General features: G+C 35.6%; 1 protein-coding gene across 1 annotated transcript in view; it reads right to left on the bottom strand.

The window, feature by feature from the left end:
- The window catches only part of Lrp1b (LDL receptor related protein 1B), a 2,166,816-nt gene that overhangs the window by 876,794 nt on the left and 1,271,054 nt on the right, over window positions 1–18,968 (bottom strand). The window contains exons 16-18 of the mRNA XM_008825194.2: window positions 12,277–12,417; window positions 7,319–7,444; window positions 991–1,107 (exon numbers count right to left, since the gene is read on the bottom strand). Coding sequence (XP_008823416.1) covers window positions 991–1,107; window positions 7,319–7,444; window positions 12,277–12,417 — 384 coding nt within the window. The remainder of the gene's footprint in view (window positions 1–990; window positions 1,108–7,318; window positions 7,445–12,276; window positions 12,418–18,968) is intronic.

Raw genomic sequence — 18,968 nt, 5'->3', positions numbered from 1 at the left:
TACTGCACTCATTGGTATTTAAGCTGGAGGTTAAATTATTTAAATATAGTTATTATATATAATTATTATATATGTGTATATAAACTATGCACACGTGTGATAAACTGTGTCTGGTAGTGAGAATCAAAGCCAGTGTCTTGCATTATATAAGCAAGTTCTTCACCCCTGAGCTACTCTGCAATCCATAATTGCAAAGTATTTTTAACAGATGTAGTCTGTATTCATCGTTTGGGGCTCCCTTTTACTCCCTTATGGATAAACTTTTTTCATAGTAATTTTTAAAATATCATTACTGGAATACTTCTTAAAATGTATTTAATTCTCTTTTGATATTTCAATACACATCATTATGAAAAATAACATACTCATACATGAATACAAAATAAAGTAATTAAATTTGGAATTTTATCAACAATGATGTTTTCTTCTTTTCAGAAGTGGGAGAATGAGCAATACATGTCTGGGACGTGCACTATCCACATGTATATCATCTTATTCTAATAATTTTTTCAGAATCCTATGGTGCTATGGTAACTCAGCAATTGGTACTTATTAGATAATCTCAGCTTTGAATATTTATCTCTCAGAGAATGCAGCACACGCCTTCCAACAAGAAACAGGCCCGTATCATTTGCTCCAAATGTTATTCATTGCACAGTTTTGTTTGACAAGTTTAACCACTGAGAATGTAACATTAATAGTGAACACTTGCGAATGTCTGCTTAGCTTTTTAACAACTGTCTCCTAACACTTTCTACATGTTTGAATCCGTTTGTTTTAGCTGAGGATACTGTAACGGCTTCATGAATGAGATATATTTTGAAGCTGTCATTAAAGCACCCGCTCATGTTCAGAGCAATGAAAGTAACATGCCCTCTGTTTCCTTGGCTTGTACTCATAAAGAAGTAGTTTTTAAAGGGAGCAGAGCTATAGAACATTGTGCCTGATATAATGTAATCTCCACTATCACACAGTTCACTCCCAACTTACCACAGGATGCCACTTCATCTGTCTGGTCCCCACAGTCGTCCTCCCTGTCACACAGCCATGCTGTGGGAATGCAACGTCCATTTCCACAAGAAAACTGGTCAGTCTGGCAGGTTCTGGCTATGATGATCAATCAATACACAAAGAATAAGTTCAGAGACTTTTTGAGTGACAATTATAGTGTAACCATGCAATCTCTGTTTTACACAAAATATATATTTTTTTATTAAAATAATACTTTAAAAGTAAAGTTTTAGTTAATATTTCATAATTCTAGCTTATTCTCTTTTCTAAAATAACATGCTTTGCCTTTCAATTAAAATGGCCTCTAGGGTAATTAATATTCCTCAAACAATTCCATAAATGAAGCACTGAAATCAATATTTAAAATTTTTCCAAGTACATGCTTATGAATATATAAATAAATTAAAGTTTCGTCTAATTTTAACAAACAAAATTGCATAGCATTTGCCAGCAAATCAAAAAATACTGTTTCTGTAACACATGAACAAGCCCGTGAGGCTGTTCAGTGTGTCTAGTTTCTAATCCTGACTCAGCATTGCACCTTTCCTCTAACATTTTCTGTGTGCCTAGTTCTTCATCTCTAAATAGTCCACTGTATTGAGTGAGAGCAGAGAAAACATTTTCTAGAACATACACTTAAACTTAAGACTTTTAAAAATGGATTTCTTGCCCAGCTATATAAGTAAATGTGTATTTTAATCAAAGCATACTGATGAACTTGTGCTTTGGGCTGGCTAAGGGTCTCAATGAACACAAACATTGAACCTCACTTATAAGGTTGCCAAAGGCTGTGTATTAAAACATTTTGGCAACAGGGTTATGTTCTGCAGGGAATGTTTTCCCTTTTTTTTGTTGTAATAAGGACAACTTTTGAAAGCCTGAGACTTTACTTGTTCTAGTCCCTCTTGCCCTAGGCATTTGGTTGGTACATATTAGATAATTTAATGTTTAATTTTTACTTTATTTCTTTTTTTCCATTGAAAACAAATACGTCTTGAGTGGGTGTACCCCACTGCCTTTTTCCTTTCATGTGAATAGAGGGAGAATGTGGGGGATGTTGGTGAGGTGATTCTTTTTAGTTCAAATATTTTGGTTAACTGAACTTTGAATGGATGAGTGACAGCTTAGGTTCTGAGTTTCTGTGCCTATAGATTTCTTCTTTCCTAGGTTTAAGAATCGTAAAGATATTTTTCTCTGGTCCATTAAGTACCCTGTGTACTTAGGTGCTGATTCTTTGTATAGAGAGTGCTTCAAACCGAAATCAACCATGTATCCAAAAATCTGGCTTAGAAGTCACTTGAAATATTTTTTTGCATAAATATGCATATACTCAGATAAAGATGTATGACCACTGTTAGTGAATATTTTGTAGGTTATTAAAACATCAAATTGAAAACGTACTGCTTGATTTAATGCAGGAGACTAAAATACTCTTTCCTCAATAATAGTATCTGCAATTACAATAATTAGGAAAATTATTACAGTATGTATTTTGCTTTCTGTGGATAAAGCTTTAAATCTCAAAGATTTTATGCAATACTTATTTCTTTCCATTTTTCAGACTGATAATTTATGTTAAATTAACATTTTTTGACTGATGTGTAAGGTTCTCAAGTTTTCAGTGTTAAAATTTTAAACAAAATTAAATATTTCTACATCACAGACTCATTTGACATACTCTACAGATTTTTTTTGTTAAATTATATTAATATTCAGAATAAACTTAATGAAAGTCTTAGATTGTTTTATGTAATTATTCTTTTTGGAAAAATGGATATTTATGTAAACTTAAAGAATAGTGCAGAGCTATCCCGACACAGTCTTAGTTTATTTGGTGAAATGGTAGGAACAGAGATGTGAGGGAGAATAATAATCCCCTTTACACATTTCTGTATTATTTCACTGTTACAGCCATTTTCTTTTTACCCTTTGGATTTTAAGTGAAATTTAATGAGAGATTTTTCCTTTGTTCTTTCATTTCCTTATCTCCTCACGTCTCCTTTTCCCTTTGTTTTACTGTCTTTTCCTCTTTTTGTTTCTTTTCATTATTCTTCATTTTCTTTCTAATTTAATTTCAGTGTTTCTTGATGTTTCATTTTAAATGAAAACATCATAGATTTAATCTCCATTTACATATAATTCAGTCACAATCATAATACATTAGATTCATCCAACCCATCATCCTTTAATTTGGTAGGGTTTTTTTCAATACATCCTCTTCTAGTAGTACCTCCTTGGTGTCTATCAAAGCTTTCTGAGACTATTTGCTTTCATTAGAGGAAAAATAAAAAAGAGAAATCTAAGCCTAATTTATACTGTGCAGGTCCCGTCGTCGTCATGGCTGGAAAGGTGTGCACTGCTACAGCACGTCATTGAGGCTGGTGGAGCTACTACAATCTGTGACTTCAAGCATCCTCCACATCATTATTGAAGGCTATTATGATCAGAACGAGTGTGAATTTACTAGCCCTTCCAATCATGGAGAAAAAACTCTTTTCATTTTCTGTCAGAGAAATTCAACTCATTTCTGATGAGAACGATTTTTGAATCCTTAAATCTCTAAGTGCAACTTTCTGGACAACCAGATTGACAGAATTAGCTCTTTCAAATCAGTGGGCTCCCATAAAGAACACACAGCATTTTCTTTCTCAGTCTTTGTCTACATCAGATGTGATTAGCTTGAAGGTGATTGCAGGAGAGCAGCCCCAGAGGACTCTGGTTTTACTGCAAACGCTGCTCTAAGAAAGACTAAATTGGCACCTTCTGCAGAATTTTTTATCGAGCGATTGAATCAGAGATTCACTGTGACAATGTGAATGTTCCTGCTCATCATTGACATACAGTAGCAGTGAGAAGCCCCACAGCCCACAAGAACCTGCGAGGGAGACATCTGGAACCAACATGGTACCCATATATTTTGCTCTTGCTTCGTTTTAACCAAAGCATTCTATTTAGAAAAAACATGTCAAGTCGTACCACGCATTAATCATAGCACTTGGGAGAAGGAGGTGGGAAGATCATGAGGTCAGTATTGAGCATGAATAGCTGTTCTCTCCGTTGTGATTGTTCTCCTAGGCCCCTTCTCCAGTCTAGTCCCCTAGTATCCACTTCATTCTTGCCTGTATGCTGGGCAATTGGTCTTTTTTTCAAGTGAAATGTTTCTAGCACCCAGTTATGATACATAAACTGAATACTTGTTTTTGTCATGCTAGCATTAATGTTTTAGTATTTCCTTTGTTTATTTAAGGAAAATGGATTACAGCTACATGTTATGTACCCCATGAAACCTTTCCCAACCACCCCTCCTGCTTTTACTTTATTTTCCCTTCCAGGAAGAATATTGAGTTATTATTTGCACACCTTATGCATTTGTAAACAATACCTAGAATTATTTTATGGATTATGTTTCTTGTAAGTAGTATTGTTACATTCTTTAACTTTCTGTGTAATATTTAAAAATTCGTTTTTGTTGATATATGAGTACTGGCTCACTCACTTTAATTATGAATAGCAAATACAGAATTTTATCCATTCATTATTCTATTGATGGACAATTGAGTTGTGTTTGGGGTTTGATTATTCCCAGCACTCAGGCAAAGAACACTTGTGCACAGGCATTAATAACAGTGGAAACCTAGAAACTGAAGAATTAAAGCTACGCAAATACTTGAACTTACTGAATTTAGGCAAATTGTCTTCCAATGTAAAAAATAAGTTTATATATCTTCCAAGGTTACATGACAGGTCCTTCTCCATTCCTTATTCCCCCCAATATTGCCAATCCTTGGTTTTATTAGATTCTGTAATTTTCCTATGTAAATGGATTTTAATATTACTGAGGAATTTTCCCAATTATTTTCAGAGGTTTAACATTGCTTCCTTCAGGAATTCTTCCCAAACAAATTTTTTACTCTTCTTAGGAGCCCAGTGTGATTCAACATTGCGCTTTGTGAACTGCATTCAAATGATGGGCAGATACGTCTTTTTCCTAGTCCTCTTTCTCAGTTTATGCATAAAAGGTACTATGAGCATTAAATCACAGCTGATAATTGTGCTTGATACATGTCTGTTGAATTAATAGATTGGTGTGGAAAATCTTAAAGGAAGAAATCAGAAAACTGGCTTCTTGTTGGAAATTAGTCCCATTCATCTACAGCATAGTCACAGTGTAAAGTGATATAGAACAGAGCAGAAGTCATGACAAACAGCCCTCTGCCTTGAGTCTTTTTGCCTAGGTCATATGTTCATGTAACAATTATATTTAGGTTCTGGGGAACACTCTACAAGTATTTACTACTCATTTTTAGAATGGTAACATATATGAACTGCTTATTTTGGTAAAATGAAATTAAAGCACATTGTAGTATAACAGCATATTTCAGGGTTTTGAAGACAAAAGACATATTTATTTTTCTCTTCTTTCAATTTTAGTTTTAAGGGACCCAGGAGTCACACTACCTGCCATGAAGGTATTAACATGAATACTCTGATATAGCAGTGAATGAACATAACTTGAAATGGCATTCAGCATGTTTTATCTATTTCTTAGTGATCTGCAAGATTTCAGTGCCTTAGAAATTATACTAACAGGATTTATTGCTTTGTTTGCTCTTATACAGAGGAAGTATTTCCATTTTTGCTACCATTAGTAGTTAAACAAATACAACTGCTTCCTTATAAATCATGTGGAAACAAACAAAATTGATAATTAGTAAAAATAAGGAAGACATGGTATTATAAAATGACTTTATTTTAAGAAAAATATCTGTTTATATTTAGGGTGTAATGAGGCATAATTTTTTAATTAAACCTTTATCTTAAAAGACTAGTCACTAGTATAGAGAAATGTTTCTTTATAAATGATATTCATATTGCAAAGTCAACCTTACGAAAGCTAATCTCCTGTACCTAGAATTCTAGCTGGTTCATTGAATAGTATAGTTTAGATAAAGCATTGGCCTTTCAGCCAGCACTTAGGGAAATTTAGGCAAGTCTTCTCTCCTGTGTTTCATCTACAAAGTGGACAGTGTTGAGAGTGGAGACCTAAGATCACATGATTTTGAGCTGTCCTTTTGTTTTAGAAAGTCTTGTAAAACAACTGTAACACACAGGCACAGACACACACACACACACACACACACACACACGGGGGGGGGGTGGCATTTTAATAGTTCAGTTACTCCAAAGTTTAGTCAAGGATTTAAGCCAAGATTCAAGGAAATAACTCATACTGACCCATAGATTCTCAGCAAAATACACCACCGTGGAAAATCTGCTTACAAAATATCAATTCATAGTTGAAATAGTATTTCTTTTGCTCTTACCATTGTCTTTTGTACATAGTGAAAATCTCTTTGGTAAGAAATTGAAGTTAATTCTCACTACTATAGTGTAAATGAAATGTATTGAAAAATATGGTTCAGTGAGGACAAGACTTTCCAAAGGAAAGTAAATGGGGAAAACAAAGGAGGAATAAATGTTCCCAACATCTGGGTCTATATTTAGCAAAGCTTATAATGGCAAAAAGAAAGAGTTTCTGAGTGACTGATGTATTTTAATGTTGCTGTCATGTTAAACAACCATTTTTTTTTACCAATCAAATCAACATCTATGATCAAAAACCTAGTTTCTCTTCATCGTTTACAGAAAAGCACTAGGTTGCTGTTAGCCAGTATCATTTTTCAAAATTTACCTACTAATAATGACCTTTCTGGCACTCTTTTGTAAGCTGTACCACCAGCTGTATATTTCTATTCAATGAAAGGCTGGCTAGGGATTCAATGATTTATTACAATGAAATAGATTATATGGAAATATAAATAGGCCTAGTGGTCTTGGGACTTCACAGAGGGGAAAAAACAAGCTGCTCCCATAAATAATTTTCCGTGAACAGAAAACTATTCACAAAGGTATTCTCTTGCAGAAAAAAATAAAAATTTGAAGTACTTTCTCTGGTAAAATAAATAGCTTCCTTGTGAGATGGCCTACATCACAGCATGCTAAGAACCTCAACCTCACTGCCAAGGAAGATTTAGCACGGACAAGTCTTGTACAAGAACCTTATCGACAGCCAACCCATATGGATAGATGAAGCGCCAAATTAATTTGGAAGGCAGAGTCATGTTCAAGGATTAGTAGAAGATAATTTGTATTCCAGCCTTTGTGACATTAAACTCTGAATTCTTTGACCACCACCATAATCAGATTGCCAGTACTAACAAAGTTCAGCTTAGTTCACCAGCCTGACCTGCATTTTACAGACACTAATGTGGAGGTGATTTATGTGCATATCCACGCAGACCTTCACCTGCACAGGTTTGGTTGGATTCATCTTCATTGCTACCACAATCATTAGCTCCATCACAAAGCCATCTCTTGGGGATACAGCGATTATTCTGACATTTAAACTGATCATCAGGACAGCTATGATTGACTGTGGGAGAAGGGAAACAAGATTAATTAAAAATATGAGTATATTGAATCATGGTTCCAAAACTGCAGTAGTAATTGTATTATTATAGTATAATAAATGCTATAGTCTTTGTCATGCCTTATCTCAAATTCTGTAGGAAATATTAATATCACAATCTTTATTGAATGATAAGATATAGAAAAGATCAAGAATTCATATATCAATTGAATGGAAATGCATTCATTTTCATACCTCCTCTCAAACCATTGTTAATGCTCAGTTGGTTTTCCACTCCGAATCAGAACTGGGCACTTAATTCCAAAATCTTTATCAAAAAACATTTGAAATCAACTTCAAGTTTTAATGCTAAACATAGCAATGATGTCTCAGAGTAACTAGTCATATACAGTAAAAATACTATTTATGTAAATCACACAATCATGCAAGAAATTCTTAAAATGTTAAATAATTTGATTCTGTTTCAGCAATAGTTTCTTAGAATTTGAAGGAAAAACTTCAGAAATACATACAGATAGAAAGATAGATGACAGATAGATGGATAGATAGGCAGATAGATAGATGATAGATAGATATAGATGTACGTATTAGAGCTTATGAAATTGTATGGAGGTAGTAAGGAAGTGTGTAGATAGTCAAGGGGATCTAAATACAATCATAATATATTGCTTAAAATTTGCAAAAAACAATAAAATGTTTAAAATAACATATGTGAAATTGAGTTGATGCTATGAGATTCCATACTTTTTGGGTTTTTTTTTTGTTTTTGTTTTGTTTTTTTTTTTTTTTTGAGACAACATATACCTGTAGCCAATCCCTCCTGGAACCTGCTATGTAAAGCAGGTAAAGTTGACCTCAGTCTCACTAAGATTTTCCTGCTTCTGCCTCCTGAGTGCTGGGATTAAAGATATTTGTTACCATGCTCCACTATAATTTTAATACAAAGGATTCTCAAATGCTTTCTCTCTCATGAACAACGAATAAGCATTCAACTACAAACAATATTGACAAGGAGAGCAAGCCCCATATGGGAAGCTGCACACAGCAGAGCCTTAAAACTCCAATATCTAAGCACAGTAGGGAGCTTTTCACCTTAACCTTCTAAATATATTTTCCCAGGATCCTAATGCAAGCTCTTCAATATCTGTTTTACAATTTCAACATTCTTTTTAAAAATATTTTTTCAAATTCTGTGTTTGAGTGTTTTGCCTGCAATATTTAAGTGCACCCATGTCATGCAATGCCTACAGAGATCAGAAGAGGGCATGAGATCCCCTGGAACTGGAGTTATAGTCCATTGTTAGCTGTCATGTGGGTTGTGGGGATTGAACCAAGATCCTTTGTAAGGGCAGCCAGTGCTCTTAACTACTGAGGCATCTCTCTAGCTCCACAATTTCAACATTGTTTTAAAGAATGCAGTAGTTGTACTTCTCTATGATGAAAACATCTACAGTTGAACCTCTACACCTAAGGTTCATGGAACATAGTGGAATGAGAGGTAGAGAGAAAACTAATGAATCCCTCAACTCCCACAGTGAAATTTCTTTATACAGCAGAGTGCGATGCACACAGAAAGCCACAACTGGCCAGGTTTTAAAGAATAAGAGTCTGCAGAGTGTGTGTCTCTGAATAGGATTCCTATATTAAACCTCATCCATCCATGGGTTCAGGAACCATTGCAAAAGAGGGGGAGGAAAGATTATAAGAGCCAGGGCTGGTTCATGCACATTGGAAGCAGAAGGTTTCAGGCCACTGGAAGCTTCAACATATGAACTCGTGGCAACGGTGGCATGAAGCACAGGATCCATGCCAACTCAATCAGACAAGGGCCCAGAGTGGAGGGAGAAAAATGGGTGGCAGTTTGGCCCTAGATTGAGAACTATTGGAGACTGATTACTACTAGGTGAATGATAGTAGGGCTTACCAATGATAGGCTGACTAGACTCCAGGGGATGAATTTTCACTGAAGGACATCTGGGCACAAATGCCTGACTGGATATGATTTAACATGTATGGCAGAGCACATTGGGGGGGGGGGAGCATGGGTTGGGGAGGGAGTCTAAATTTGACTAAGAACTATTGTATTAAATTTAAAAAGCTCAATAATTTTTTTTAATTGAGAAAATTACTATTTGGTTATTTTGCTTCATAGCAAATATATGCACTTTCAGTATGTTCCTATAAAACAGTTTTTCTTTAAATTATTGTGGTGATAAATTGGTTTTGATATTTTATGGAGAGTTTTTATTCATGCAAAGGAAAAGGAAAGAAAGAAAAGTTACTCTCTTGTATTTGAGCACGGTGCACATTTTCTGCCCATATACAATAAAGTTTTTGCAAATATCAGAAGTCAACATTTTAAAGCATTAGGATTATGCATATGCACGCTAGAGAAACACCACCAAGGACATTTACAGCAGTCTGCAATCCTGCATAGTGAGCAGGCTGAAGCAGGAGGATTTCAAGTTCAAGGCCTCCCTAGGCTACAGAGGGATCTCAAGCCTCTTTTCCATTTTCATTGATGAAATAAGTAGAAATTCAAACACAGAGATGAAATATTGAAGGATAGTTAGTAAATGATAAAACTATATTCTAGATGTGATTAACATACAGAATAGTCCTCTGAAATTGCCTGTTTAATATCGGAATAGTGACCATGAAACCCAGAAAAAAAAATGTTGCTCAGAATAGCTGCAGTGCTCATAAAGGATGTCCTGCCAGGTGGCCCGAGACGACTGCTCTGTACTTCCTTGTTTATTTAGTCATAAATCCTCCCAGGGCCATGATCTCTGTGCTGCTATTGATGCTTTGTATATGCTACAACCTACTGTGCCTCCTCAGGGAGATATTAGTTTCTTATAGATGCACCTGATAAAGAAGCACACTATCGCAATATAGTTTGACAACTACTATAATAAAGGACTATACAGGAGATAAATTATTATATCTAACTAGGCTGTACTGAGATGTATTGGCGGGTAAAAATAATTCCATAAGAAGGCAATGAGAAGATATGATGAATTCCATACACTGTGAATTTTCAGTTCAGTGTCATAAAGAAAAACGAGAAACAGTTTTTGAGAGCTACTTGTAATTCAACTCGGTAAGAACAAAAAGTGTAAATAAATTTGTAATGGACAACAGGCCAAACATTTCCATGTAAGACATAACCTGAGGTACCTCATAGGCTAGTCAGAAAGTTAAGTTACTACACTAACACGAATTTGATCCTGTTAGAACTATTCTAGAAGCTTATTTAAGGGAGGGACTGGTGGAGATAACAGAAGTACTTGGTAACTGAAGGCAGGGCCTAATTCAGTGAGTGAAAACTGAGATACAGTAAAGATGAAATTTAGTTGCAAGAGGTAAGACATTTATAGATAGAATTGGATATCAATGGAAGATGAGATATAGGAACTTAGAAAAATCCCTTGGCTTTGGTGATGTAATAGCAAGAAACGATTGTATTCTGGAAGAGTATAATGACTGGAAATTTGAATACTATACTTAGCAAGATGAGTTTCCTTTCTAGGTTGTGTGACACAGTGGCACAGATGAAAGCATCGGTGAAATATTTGTCCTCTGCACAGGTACTGGGTGCCCATGACTGCAAGGAACCAATTGCAGTGACTGTTCATAGAACGACAAGTGATAACGTCATCCAGTAGGAGAGGGGAAGCTAACTCAAGCACTAAGTCACATGCCGCCTGTGTAAAGCATTAGCAAAACAACATTGGGCCTCAGACTAAATGCTCTTTCCTCAGAAAAACTGTTGATTATTGTGTCAACTTAGCATCCACTTTGTGAGACCACACAGATGTTAAATGAAAATAATGAATAATGTTAAGGTAACCATTCATGCTTGGAATTCAAGGGAAAGTAGTGTGTGTCCATGCTTTAATTATCATTTATGCACCATGAACAGCATAATATTGGAAAATGATTTAAAAATGTATATTCTTGATCCAAAGCACAAATGGTTACATGATATAAATAAGCAGGTCCATTTTCTCTATTCTTTTAAAGGTATCTTCAAAATTTTATTTTCATGTTCAAATTTCAAAAAACATATTAAAAACCTGAGTAATGTCAACTCTGAATTAGTTCAGTCACTTTAACCTGAAAAAAATGTCATTATTTGAATCAAATTTTTAGACTATGTAGCTATGTACCTATGTCAAATGTAATGATTAAGGACACATTTGCTCAATGCATGCCTCTCTTTCTTTATATAACTCATTTTATTTCTCTTAAAATCATTCAGATCATCAAAGTGTGAATTTCTTTATTCTCACCAAAACATGAAAATGTTCCTATTTTAGTACACAATAAAAAGTTAAATGGAAGCCACAGGTACAAACGTGATACTCTGTGTCTATCTGAGTCTCCCATATGTGTCTTTAACCATGGCTTGAACCAGTGAAGCTAGTCAACAATGCATTCCAAATTCATGTCTGTTTCCTTGAATTTATTCAAGTACCTGTTGCCAAAAAGTAGTGCAGTGAAATGTGACCGTCTGTGCAAATAATTCAATCTTGAAGGAGGTTGAATTCATTTTCCATATTTTTAAATTTGCAGATTCAAAGGTGTCCATTAGACCCCTTAGATTGGACACACTCTTTAACACCGACTTTGGAAAGGATGGGGACACATGACAAATACAAATCCTTAAAGCTATAGAAAGGAGGTGCTCTATGGATTAACCTTAAACAAAAGATGACTGGGAAAGAAAGCCAAGTTAATTTACATCAAAGATAGCTTCAGACTTCCACAGGGTGTCTTGGTAATCCATACACTCACTCAGGAAAATAGTTTCAGATTATTTGAGAACATACAGCAAGTGACGGAGTCCTCATCGCTCCCATCTAGACAGTCATCATCACCATCACATAGCCACCGAGCTTGGACACAGTGTCTGTTTTTACAACGAAATTCTCCGGGTTTGCATATATGAGGTATTATTTCTCCAGGATTAACTAGAGACAAAAGAGAAAAGAAATTGAGGTTTGTAAACAGTAGAAACTATGTAAATTGATTAAGCTGTGAATCTCCTCAAAGGGAGTGTTGGCTTTGACACCCCATAGAAATGTGACCACACAGTATTTCCCTTTGGCTTACTCCACTTACCTTGTTCTCCACATTCATCCAATGGTCCAAAATAGCAAGATAGCCATCTGTTTAAAAATTATACACACACACACACACACACACACACACACACACACACACATACACATACACGCACACATTTCTAAGCTGAATTCATGGGTGTGGGTGGAGACAAAATGAAAGAGGCATAGGTCAAAGGAGCAAAATTGCAAAAATGTAAGTTGAATAAGTCAACACATCCAAGATATGACATGAGGACTATAACTATAATATTGTATTATGTACTAGAAATTTGCAAATAGCAGATTACAGGTGGCCTTGTCACACATCCTCACAAAAAGGTAGCAAACAGAAATGATGAATATGTAAATTGGTTTGGATAGAGCAGTCCATTCACTATGTATATCACAGCAGCATGTTTCTTACTTTAAATATGTACAATAAAAATGAGATGCTTGAATGTAAAAATACTTTCCCATCAGAAGAGATAACATCCACATGAAATTTACAAAGCAATTTTCACATTAAGTAAAGACTGCTGTACTTTAATACACACAAAAAAATTTAAGGAATAAATATGACCTCATTTCTCTTTATAGAAAATATAAAACCAGACTTGTACTGATGGTCATCAATGAAATGTGAGCACTTATTTTTGCTGACAATAATTACTCTACTAAGAAACTTAAAGTTATCTTTTAACCAACTTGGCACCTAAACAGAAAGAACAGGAAAATACTACGTTCTCTTATGTTTGTAGCTTTGTTTTACCAAGGGCGTTCATCGATCATCTGGCTTATCCGTGTGAGAAACTTCGCTATGACAAATAATTGAAGTGCAGAATTAGTCACGGTACAAAGGCAGAGCAATAGCAGAAGGTTGGTAGCTGTATCTCTTGTGCAGAACTGAAGACGGGTCAAGAAAAACAGAGGACCAGTCACTGGTTCAAAGAAATATTATTCTAATCAATATTTCTGGGCTCTATGTGGTGGATTTCCCACCTCTAACTCATATTACTGAATTAAATGTCCAGACTTGAAGTAATTGTGACTTATCATAAATTGAATGTCCTCTTAATGTTCTGCCCTCTTTGAGTGAGCAGGGCAGAACCTAAGAAGACACAAAAATTCATGATGGAAGTAAATGATTTATATTTTTTCAACTGAAAAGGCCTTGACTTACCCAGGCTATCTTACTGCCAGGAGATTCTTTCATCCTATGCTAATGGCTTTAAATTTCATTTCTCCTAATTCCTGGGGGCTGCCAAACTGACATAAAACTTATGCACAGCTCAATCACAAGGGGTATCAAAAGAGTAAAAGTGGTCCTTCCACAGCCCTTAGCATAGCATTCCCTTGGTCTTTGTTTCTCCCTTGTAGCAAAGAATGGAAGGGAAAACATAACTTTTGAGCCAGGCCTGCAGGAAACTGTTTCAGAGTGGCACAGCAAGGAGCGAGGCTTGGGAGTCTGTAGGAACAGAAACAAAAAGCTACCGCCATGGGTCCAGCCTTCATTTCAATCCAAAAAGAATCACTATAATGAATGAAATATTCAGCTTGAACAAAGGTAACCCTGTGTTTCTCTGTCTCTCTCAGTAGGCTAACAAAGGGTGCATGGGCTGACAGGGACATTCTTTCCTCTTCTCTGTGAGTAACAAAACATCAAAGCAGCAATTTTTCTCTGATGCTGTTTCTTGAAGATCATCTTTCAGTACGCTATTGGGGGTGCGTGGGTGGAGGGTGGTGGAATCCAAACAAGAAATAACAAAAATGAAAACACAAAAGGTTGACTTTACCTCCTTGTATGCTTTATCATTTCACAGCTACTGTTTCAAATATTGATCTTAAGTATTACTAATATTATGTATGTATATTTATGCATGTCCTTAATATATATATATATATATATATATATAGTGTTATATGTGTCTATAAATGACTTTGATTTTTAAAATTTTGCATACAATTTTTCTAAGCCCTTGTCCGTTTCCCCACGGTATCTCTTCACATTTTGTATCTGCTTTGTGCTGGATTTTTTTGTTTGTTTTGGGTTTTTCTTTTTGTCTTTTTGAAGCGGGGTCTCCCTGTAGCCCCAGCTGTCCTGGAACTCACTATGTAGACCAGGCTGGCCTTGAACTCACAGAGATCCGCCTGCCTCTGCCTCCCAAGTGCTGGGACTACAGGTGTGCGCCACCATGCCCAGCTTGAGTTTGTTTTTTAAGGATGTTTACAGTATAGATAGCAGCCTTAATAGATAGAAATTATGAATACCGATCTAGAGGGCAGGTTTAATTAATTAATTAATTAATTTTATTTGCTGTTCTTAATCAGAATAGTATAGATAATGTCTTCCTCCTGTAGAAATATTGGGTTGAATTTCTAGATAATGCAGTTTGAAATGCAGGGTTTCCAGAGATCACTTCCTTTATTTGACACCCCAAAACACTCAGTTTCCTGAATCCACTTGAATGTTGCTATGCATACCAGCAGAATGCTTGAGGGAGAGATCACAAAGGCCCGGTATAAATGTGGAGTCTATGCTCCTTGATGTGCCCTTTGTGTCTGAAGAAAGACTCATTTGTCATCTGCTAGAATCCAAGGATCTCATGCTGGTCAATATTGTTAGCATTTAATCAAAATTAAATCCAAAATACTTTGCTGCTCAGTGCATAATGGTAAAGAGTGTTTTCATATGTTAATTTTCTATTTTTAATATGTGTATGCATATGTGATGTGTATGCATTTTCACATAGATATGAGTACACTGTGTGTACATGGTAGGGAGGCCTGAAGGTAATGTTAGGAATCTTTCTCAATTATTCTTCGCTTTATTTACTGTGGCAAGTTCTCTTGGTGAACTGAGAGCTTGCTTATTTCTGGTAGTTTAGTTAGCTAGCTTGCTGAGGGCATCTCCTGTCTTTCCCTTCTAAGTGATGGGATTACACAAGGCCACCATGCCTACTGGGCTGGGCTTTTTCTTGGGATCTAATTCTCATATTTGCCAGCAAGTAATTTATCTACTGAGCCATCTTCCCAGACTCTCAAGTACTGAATTTTTATTTCCAAAGTCTTCTGAGACTTAAAGCTTCACTAGTTGATTCTAGCACTAATATAAAATTTCAAGATATGATCAACAATTACAGGACCAAAAAAAAAAAAAAAAAAAGAACCATATCCTCAGTTCCGATTACCAGGTTCCCTCAGAGTTCATGCTGATGAAATAAGGTTGCTTTTCTACTAACAATGCCACATTGATGCATGAGATGATCAGGATAAAACGGCAGCTTAGAAATTCAAAATGTATGACCTGTTTGCCAGAGTTGACCTAACAATGTATATCTAGGTGGCAATGTCATCTATAACAGCATCCGAGTTGATAACTTCTAGACCAAAACATTTTAGAAAGAATATTAAGAGGAAACAAATACACTGAGCATCACATAAAAGACAATAGTTCTTCCCAAAATTAGATTAGTATTCTTGTTATAACTTGCAAAAATCTGTATGAATAACTTTGCAAATCTGATATTTTCACTTAAGATTCTTAAATACAGGAAGAACCATGCCACGTGTTCAAGAGAACAATGTCTAAAAGAATCTGGGCTTAGAGTTAATGCAAAAAGTAATTTGTTGCCTGACTTATTGGAATTAAGGGAGATTTCTAGCTTTGTAGTGAGAGATTCTGTCTCAGGGGACTGTATAAATTCTTTAGGAAAACAACTTCACTTCTGCTAGATCAGTAGCTACTTCTTTTCTCTTGCTGTCCGTGAGCATGGATGGACTCACTAAGAGTTCAGCAAACACAACAGATGTGTAGATAGAAAGATAAAAATGAACACTTGGTTAAAGCTCCAGGTATATCATTTTGTTCCAATGCTTTATGTGGCTGAATGTACATAGCTAGTACCTGGGGGTCTCAGCACAGCCATGCTCTGCTTTCCATATCTTAGCAAGTGCTGGAATCACAAAGTTCTTCAGAGCTGTGCCTTGAAATGTGAATTTGAATACAAATGCAAAAATCTATAATTCTGTCACCCGGACAGTTTACATGATCTCAGCAATAAGATACGTGTAAAATAACAAGTATGTAAACAAGCTCAGAAGTGAAGTAACTTGAATCATGATGACTTGCCTGGTATAAAATGTCATTCTCATACTTCCTAAGAAACCTGATAGCACTACAGAATCTGAAGATCTATGCCTGACTCTCCATGACAAAAGAATGGCAAATGTGTATGCTATAGTTATTATGTTAATTTATAAATGTATTTCTGTTTTATGTGTCTTAGTGTTTTGCCTGCATGCAAGTGCATCTGTGTCATGTAATGCCTGAGGACGACAGATGAGGGCATCAGATCCCCTGGAACTGGAGTTACAGATGGTTGTTATCTGCCATGTGGGACCAGATCTTCTGAAAGAACAACTGGTACTCTTAACCACTGAGGTATCTCTCCAGCCCCATTAAAGTTATTTTTTTAAACCTTGTAATAAAATAAAGGAAGACGCCTTCTTAATATATTATTTCCTTTATTGTGGTTTTACAACGCCACATATTTTGTTCATTTGTTCACTAATTTATTTATTTATTTATTATTTATTTATTTATTTATTTATTTTCTGTGTATTTGTAGGTGTCCTAAGAAACAGAACAAGATGTCAAATTACCTGGGGCTGGAGTAATTGGTGGTTGGGACCAAACCCAAGTGGGTACTGGGAACCAAACTCCAGTCTTCTGGGAGAGCAGAAAAAAAAATTCAAATTCTGAGCTGTTTCTCCTGTCCCTCATTCTGTATTTTAAACTCAGCTTAGCAAAAGAACTTGATATATATTCTGAACCCAGGTATGTTAAGCTGCAGTATATGTTGATAAATGCCTGAGTTTCTAATTTGCTTCTCCATGTTTCAAACTAGTGTAGTGATCTATGCCAAAGTAAGTTCTGTCCCCTTCCTTACTTAATAGGTTTGTTGTCCACTCTATCAAAATTACTACGACGCAGCCATATCAGCATTTGTCCTAAAGCAAAATTACTATAAAGTTTTCATGTTGCCCTACATTCTTCACAGGAAGATTCAATTGTTTCTGTAACACATTATTTGTTTATTTTTAAATTTTTTTCCTTTGTTTAGGAGTAAGGAAGCTCTTACTGTGTTTTGAGCAAGGAGACGAACAAACCTGTAAGAACACTTGAAGTTGTAGCTAATCAGATGCCATTATATCTCTCAGTTATATAAGGAGTATGGAAAATGCTGCTATTGCTTTTTTCCCTTTAGATAACAGTGTGATGACCTTTTATTAGAGAGAGCGGTCTTCTGGGCAGTCAACCTAAGCGGTGTATAACCATCTGTGAGTTACTGTGCACAGAAGGCAGGAAATATCAGCTGAATGGGACTTCTAAACTTTTTATGGCCTTAGACTTTTTACTACACATTAGATTGCATATATCCCAGGACCTAAGCCTTGTCACAACTGAACAGATAAATGGCTCACCACACTAGAGCATCGTGTCTCACAGAGGATTAAATCTAGTATTCCAAAAGCTGGTAAAGATCACAGAGAATTGCTGACACCTTACTTATCCCAGGATAAATAGTATCTCAGTGGCTTTCATTTCTGAGGGTGCCACACATTGAAAAGATTTGTCTTTTCTTTGAAGCAACTACAGAAGCACTTGAGAAATTACTATTTCTTTACTTCAACCAAAATAATCCTTCTGATTTATAAAATAAGAAATATCATCCCTAAAGCCTAATTTCTTTGGGAGAGATCATTTATGTATATTCTCATTTTCAATTTTGTTTTTCTTGTTTCTCTCCATAATTGTCACGAGAAATATAAATTTAACCAATCATTGCTCAACTAGCTTTATCTGTGCTGCTCAGAGGTAATACATGCCAATTTGCCTTGTTACAGCCAACATCAATTCCAGTTCTAAGTGGATTCAGTCATGATAGAAAAGAGTTGCAAGAACAGTAGAATCTACCCTGGCTCCTGATTCTTTCCTTACTTGGCATTAGAAGTCATCCTTAATCCATTCTGTGACATGCCAGTGCTTTCTGGTGAGTACATACTTTTCCTCATGCAACCTTAAGTTTCAGATTCATTAAGAAAAAATAAATCCTGGGTGTTTTGCCTAACCTGACCATCTCTCAATCATGTCTCACTGGTTGCAATATCTCCCTTCATGTTATTTGGTAGACAGAGATTACTTATGCAACTCAGTTGATTACTTTTATGAGCTAGCCTGAACTGATACAGAGCCCAGAGAAATTGGCATCAAGGAGGTGTTAGTGGCATGCTGGTTCCCAGTTTGCATTATACACTAAAAGCTGTAAACTCCATGTTCCATATTTCTGCATTTTAATTTTTCATCAGGACATTATAGCTAACATATCCTGTTCAATATTTTCATTAAATAAATA

Source organism: Nannospalax galili, unplaced genomic scaffold (assembly GCF_000622305.1).
Source record: "Nannospalax galili isolate Female #2095 unplaced genomic scaffold, S.galili_v1.0 scaffold87, whole genome shotgun sequence".
Lineage (NCBI taxonomy): Eukaryota > Metazoa > Chordata > Mammalia > Rodentia > Spalacidae > Nannospalax > Nannospalax galili.
The sequence above is the reverse complement of the archived record's forward strand: the minus strand, read 5'-3'. Positions and strand labels throughout refer to the sequence as shown.